The sequence below is a fragment of the Daldinia decipiens genome (genome assembly GCF_022478715.1).
Source record: "Daldinia decipiens strain CBS 113046 unplaced genomic scaffold F4813scaffold_19, whole genome shotgun sequence".
Lineage (NCBI taxonomy): Eukaryota > Fungi > Ascomycota > Sordariomycetes > Xylariales > Hypoxylaceae > Daldinia > Daldinia decipiens.
Window position 1 is genome coordinate 478,786 of NW_026054562.1, and position 6,716 is coordinate 485,501.

General features: G+C 44.7%; 2 protein-coding genes across 2 annotated transcripts; both read left to right on the plus strand.

The window, feature by feature from the left end:
- Nucleotides 1-125: 125 nt before the first annotated feature.
- Nucleotides 126-2,612, plus strand: F4813DRAFT_361711 (uncharacterized protein). The gene is made up of 7 exons (XM_049243553.1): nt 126-586; nt 641-963; nt 1,019-1,132; nt 1,189-1,553; nt 1,607-1,630; nt 1,685-1,978; nt 2,037-2,612. Exons 1-7 carry the CDS (start codon nt 345-347, stop codon nt 2,391-2,393), a joined length of 1,719 nt encoding a protein of 572 aa, XP_049099095.1. The 5' UTR covers nt 126-344; the 3' UTR covers nt 2,394-2,612.
- Nucleotides 2,613-3,364: 752 nt separating this feature from the next.
- F4813DRAFT_361715 (ethanolamine kinase) lies at nt 3,365-5,717 on the plus strand. Its single transcript, XM_049243554.1, has 2 exons — nt 3,365-4,640; nt 4,702-5,717. The coding sequence occupies exons 1-2, from the start codon at nt 3,909-3,911 to the stop codon at nt 5,230-5,232; spliced, it is 1,263 nt and encodes a 420-aa protein (XP_049099096.1). The 5' UTR covers nt 3,365-3,908; the 3' UTR covers nt 5,233-5,717.
- Nucleotides 5,718-6,716: the final 999 nt, after the last annotated feature.

The following is a 6,716-nucleotide window of genomic DNA, read 5'->3' on the forward strand; positions in this document are numbered from 1 at the left end:
TGCCGCCCTCGATCGCAATTCTATGAGCCTAATCATTGGTCATTTCCTCCCTTATCCCCACCCCCAATACCCCCAATACCCCCAATACCCCCAAGACTCCCAGCATGAATTATGTCGCATGCTCAACCAATCCCTGCATGTGACGAACCACCTGTGACAGGCGTCGAATAGCTGAAAAGTGTAGAAAGTCCGTATTGTATCATAGCCTCGCTTGATTTCTTCTTCTCTTTTTACAATACAATATAATATAGCAGTACTATATAAACCCCACGATGAGTTTCAATCTAACGTCCATACTATATTCTCACCTTAAGAACAAAAATCAGTAATCTCGATCTTACGTGATGGCGTCTGGTAATGATATAACTCCTCCCGAGAGCCCCGGGTCTGTCTTTCATGACTTCGACCTGGAGCATGTCTTTAAGGAAGCCGAGCAGCACATGAGAAATGAGGAAAGCAAGAATTTCGTCGTCGAGTTCGGGTCCGAAAGAGCGCGGATTGCATTCGACTTCGATATACACGACGCCAGGAAGCTACTCCTTGACCAAGACCCCGACGAAAAGAAAGAATACCCTATTCGATGGATGTAAGTTATAAGTCTTCGATATAGCTATCGCAGATAGACTAATGAAAGCCATAGCAACATATGGGATCCTAGTAAGCAGAAAGATATCATGAAGGCCATAAGCGAAAGATACGAATTCTCGCCTAGGTTACTTGGTCTAATGATTACGCCAAGAACCCAGAGGGACGAGATACGACGGCATAAACATAGAAGAAGAGTCACGATGGCCCATATTCGAGGGCCCCGGGACGTGGAGAAAGGTGAAAGCGTATATGACGACTTTCCTGTGAACCCTCCTACGAACCCTCTTGCTCCCGCAGAGCTTAACGATAACATTGCTCTATATTTGCAAGTGAAAGACACTGTAAACTACTTCTCTACGGACCAAACGCCGAAAGGTAAACACTTCTCAGGATACCAGATTTGCTTCCCCGTGCTAACCTCATTAAAAAGCCTTCTGTATCGGTGCAAATTGGCTACATAAGCGGCCAACACCAGCGCGCAAACACCCTCGGATCAGTATAATGCCGCCCAAACACTGGCAATGGCTCGTGCTCTGTAATAACCGTATGTGTTACGCCGTTATCGTTGTGACACTACACAATTACTAATGTTTTGAATAGACACTGTTCTATCGATTCATGAGCAGCACTCATTAGAGCCAGTACCGGACAAAGAAGATTGGATAAAGTGGCGTCAAGCTGAATTCGAGTATATGAGAGCTCATACATTAGATATCCTCCGACAACTTTCCAAGCAAGGGTATCCGCTGTATGAGAATAACCCACTCGCCCAGAGCTCGGTTCGGACATCGCTCGGAGGATCCAAGCGAGAAGTAAATAGACAACAATCGGGGATGTCTGTTTTCAGTAATAGCGAAATAGGGAGTTTAGCCGATGAAGGGACAAGTAACCTCTTCTATTACTTATTTGAGGACTACGTTGCGGCAGGCCCTCTCAAGGCTGCGGAACAGGAATTGGAAGAACTGGTAAGCTGAGTTTCCTCCGTATAGAAAAGTCAGTACTAACCTTCATTACGCAGACTGAAAAGGTGCTAGAGAGCACGGTACGTCGAACTGCCATCAACTCCGCGTGACAGCTACTAAGTGTTGTATTATAGCGCCGAAAAAAAATGTCTAAGAGCTACGAGATTATACCTACATTACACTATCTAAGCAAGGATCTTCGAGAGTTCAAACATTTGTTCGAGAACTACAAAAACCTGATAAGCAAGATCATGGTGGTGGGGAAGCCAGAATTGCATCATAATGGTGCATTATTCGATGGAGATCGAAAAGTATACCTATCAAACTCGGCGCTCAGTCGATTTGATAGGTTAAGCGATCGGCTTCAGTATCTCATGCTGAACACTATTGAAGGATATCTCGAAGAAATAGGGGCACTATCGACCACAGTAAGAAAGAGCAACTAATTATATTACCTGGTTCGTGAGCATAGCTAACTTTACACAGTACTTCAACTTAACGCAGCAGAAGGACTCTCAAGCAACGGCAAGACTGACGAGAAGCGCAACGCTACTAGCTAAGCTCAGCGTCTTCTTCCTCCCGATCAGCTTTATGACGAGCTACTTCTCTGTGCAGGTCGAGGATCTGTACAAGTACTGGACCGGCAAGATGTATTGGACCGCATTCGCGGTGATAGCGAGCGTGTCATTTGTGAGTTTGTTCTTCTTCAGCAGGCTGCTCATGTTCGCGATAGACGAACTAGATGCTTGGGCAGCCGTCACAGCGGAATGGATGAGCAGAGTTCTTCAAACTCTTCGGACTTGGTTGAGACTTAAACCTAAAGAAGGTGATAAAGATGATTAGGGAGGTCGATCTGGGCTCTGCTTCGAATTGGAATGTACTTTGGTTAATGGCATGAATGAATATCTGGTAGGAGTGTATGACGGGATTTCATATAGACATATGATGATGTACGAGCTTAGTTATGTGTAATGGATTAGTATAATAGGATATATGTATGTAACTAATATAAAGGTGGGATGCATATGATTCGAGAGACGAACTAACGGCAATATATCCGGGTCATTTGCTATATTTATGGTACCAGCTGATCTAGACAAGCCAATGTAGTGCTTACCTGCATAGGTACCTTAGGTGTTTACTCTTAGTTACGTTGGGTACATGTAGGTATTGTGGGCTAGGTAAGTTGTGTAAGGTGCTTACATACACATATATTACGTAGACGAAGCTACCCAAGACATACATTCATACATACATACATACATACATGATTGAGCCCCTCTAAACCAACAATAGAATTGTCAGAGTACCTACTCGATATAACCCCATTAAACCTAAATTCTTTTGTTAAATACAAAGTATTCCGTACCTACGCTGAATTATATTGATTGAATAAATCTATGTTCGAGCTTAATACATGCAACCAACGCACGTGGAGGTAAACTTGAGCTATGTACATTCTAGTTTTTGGTCTTTAACCTTTTATTTTGCATGCATACATGTAGGTTAGCTTTAAACCAGGAGGGGAAACTGGCCTCGTGACTTTCGACTTTGGTATTTTGCAGGTACGAAGTTGTACAATTGTTACTTTCTCAGGCACATGTCATATGCACGTATTCTTGCTCCTTTACTCTTTCTCTTCGATTCTTGGATTCTTGGCCCTCTTTTATTTCTTATAATCTACATTCATCCTATTGTCTCCATTCAAATCTATCGCTTACATGAAATAAATATTATTGCAAGGTACTTACTATTTTTTTTTTTATTAAACACGCAACTTATCTAGAAAAGATCTCGTGGGATGAAAGTGCATATGTATGTACCACGCAATATGTAGGAGGTTGCCACCTCTTCCCAAGATTTAGGTGCTCTAGGGCTGCAGCTACCCCTGCCTCCCCTGCCTCCCCTGGGTTTAATTCGATCAATTAACTCGATTAGTTGGTCCCTGACCACTGCTAATCACTCCCACAGGTCGACTAACCGTTGATCTCTCCCTTTGCACATCCCCAATTACACCCCATATTCACACACACCCTTTTCCTTCTGCATCAGGACGGCAATGACGTTTTGCTGTTTGTTGATACGTACAACCATCGTTTAAAACGTCCCAACCACCTCAAGTTTGCCCTCCGCTTCAACGTTTGATCGCTCTTAAATTATTACCCTTGCGACACATCCACAATCTACATTCTCCCACTCGCACGCTAGGCGGTGAACTGGAACTTTTTTCTTCTATTTATTTACTTACTCCAGAAGAAGCAGGCAAATCCTTTCGAAACTTTGATCCCTCTATGACCGTATACCGTATACTGTGCTCCTAAAAACAACGACAAGTAATCGACTGAGCACTTGTGCAATATGCCTTCGTTTAACTCTAACGGAGTCGCCAACGGCCACTTTGGCCAGTTACGACACATTCCCATTTCATACGATAACGACAACTCCAATGCCTCGGCTCGTGCACTCATTCTCGCCCTATTTCCAGAATGGTCGAGCCCTGACTCCAATATCGAGTTTGTACCATTCAAGGATGGTATAACCAATACATTATTAAAAGCCATTAATAGGAAGGAAGGGCTATCTCAAGACGAAGTGGATAAGGAGGCGGTTCTACTACGAGCATATGGGCACGGAACCGATGTGCTCATAGACAGGCACCGTGAGACCCAGAACCACGAGCTGCTGATGAAATGCGGCTTGGCCCCCGAATTACTCGCTCGCTTCGATAATGGCATGATATATCGTTATATCCGAGGCACGCCCACTCAACCTGCCGACTTGAGGACGCCGTCTATATATTTAGCTGTTGCGAATCGGTTAGCACAATGGCATGCTACTGTGCCCTGCATATATGAGACGCATGCGCAGAAGAACGGGGTAAATGGGACCAGCAACGGTCATCACGAAGTGGAAATTGAGCATGCCGCACCAGGGAAACCCTCGCCCAACGTATGGACGGTTATGCAGAAGTGGATCCTTGCCCTCCCTACGAAGACGGAGACTCAGCGCACGAGACAGGCCAACCTCCAGCAAGAGCTGACTAAGCTCGTTGACGAGCTGAGCCAACGACCTGGACTAGGTGATGATGGCGTAAGTAGTACTGAAAATCCAACTAGTATTTTTCTCAAGTGCTAACTAGAGGTGCCCATAGCTCGTGTTTGCGCACTGCGATCTCCTAAGTGGAAATGTGATCATCGAGCCTCAAGATTTAAGCAGCACTAAAGAGGAGGGCGGTCTGCAGAAGGTAGTCAGTTTTATAGACTATGAATATGCCACTCCTTCGCCTGCGGCGTTCGACTTGGCTAACCACTTTGCGGAATGGGGTGGGTTTGACTGCGACTTTACTGTGTTACCAACTCGAGCCCAACGGCTAGAGTTCATACGGGAATATATTCACACTTATTTCAGTATATTACCTAACAAGCCTGATAACATAGACGAGGAAGCAGAAGCACAGAAACTATTTGCTGAAGTAGATATATTCCGTGGTGTGCCCGGACTTTACTGGGGAATCTGGGCCTTGATCCAGGCGACCATTTCGCACATCGATTTTGACTACGCGGAATATGCCGAGATTAGGTTAGGAGAGTATTGGGGGTGGAGAGAGGCTAGTAAATGCGACGGCAAATTAACAGGAAAGGAGTTGTCGGTACGGGAAAAGAGGTGGGCGCAGTTGGAATAGATCTTCTAGCGTTTTTAGGAGTAACATGTGATGGAAGTCTTAACCGCATTTTAATAGATACCATTATGATAAAGGGCACGTTTGAGGAAACTTAGACTACGCGGGAATCATAGCTACGATCGTATAGTATTTGAGGCTAGACGGAGGAGTTGGGGACATTTAGAATAGTCTTGGGCTTAAACTAAGGCGGTATCGATGTGTTTTCCGTCTCGAGGAATGAGAGTGTTGCGTGATTGATAACTTATACTAGTGACATTGTGGCGTGAGCTGCTTGGTTTTCAGGTATGGATGCTCACTGGGCTCTAGGCTGAGATTCTTGGTTAATGTGTATGAGAAATAATATATAGGAAAAGCAAGTGGGCATAGTGGGCAAAAAAGACCGCTGAACATTATGAATCGCTTCGTGTCAGGGGTAATGCATCGGTGTCTTGTCTGTAGGGGACGGCTATTTTAGAGTCTCTGTCTGGGTATCGGTGGCGTACTGGGTTATGCTGTAGCTCTCTGTCCTACAGGATAAGATTCATTCAGTGGCGTTTTGTTCCTTTTGGTCGCTGGGGTATCGTAGGACTTTATGTTAGGCCATCACGTTTGCCGTGACAGTCCCGTCGTATATCTCATGATGTTATGGTTCTGATGGTTAAGGGGAAAAGGGAACGCCTTTATAGTACCTGCCCCTTGATGTAATTAAATGTAAATATACTTAACGACTACCACCATTTCAAACTTATGATATTACTCGTGTTCGTGTTCGCTAGAGGGTGATGTGGTGACCTTTTACCAAGCGACTGATCGTTATGTGAAGAGGTGGTTTGTGTATAGAGTGTAGAGTATAGAGTATAGATTATGTGCTGAGCGTGGTGAGATCTGGGACTTATGCCCCTTTTAATTATTTCACTGCCACTCTCTTTAATAAACAATGAGAATAAGCGTTAGTAGTCTACTTAGTTTACGCTTTTAAGTAAAACGGATATCGTTGGCGACTATTAGACGAGACAAACTTATTAGATGAAGATAGCTCGGTGTAAGCGGTATTTTATTCGGGTCTAGATAGACCTATGTGATGTCTGCTCTTATTTATCAAGTATACCTAGGTGATTTACAGGCGATATAATGTACATTCTAAATATACCTACGTTATACCTATGGTACAGTGGTTATAAGTTTAGGTCATGAGAAGATGTAATAGTGTTGATGTACCTGGGTACCATTGCGGTAATAATACAAAAAGCCTGGTCGATTGAATCTCAAATGAATAATGTATTGTAGCTAATTCGCACTCGAGAACAGAAGACGTAGGATTATACGTGTCCGGGTCCCTATATGTGATTGATAATTTATATATGAGCATATATATGGGGATTTATATAGGAGAACAACTACTGGGGGGGGGGGGGGGGGGGGGGGGGGGGGGGGGGGGGGGGGGGGGGGGGGGGGGGGGGGGGGGGGGGGTGGGGGGGGGGGGTGGGTGGGGTGGGGGGGGGGGC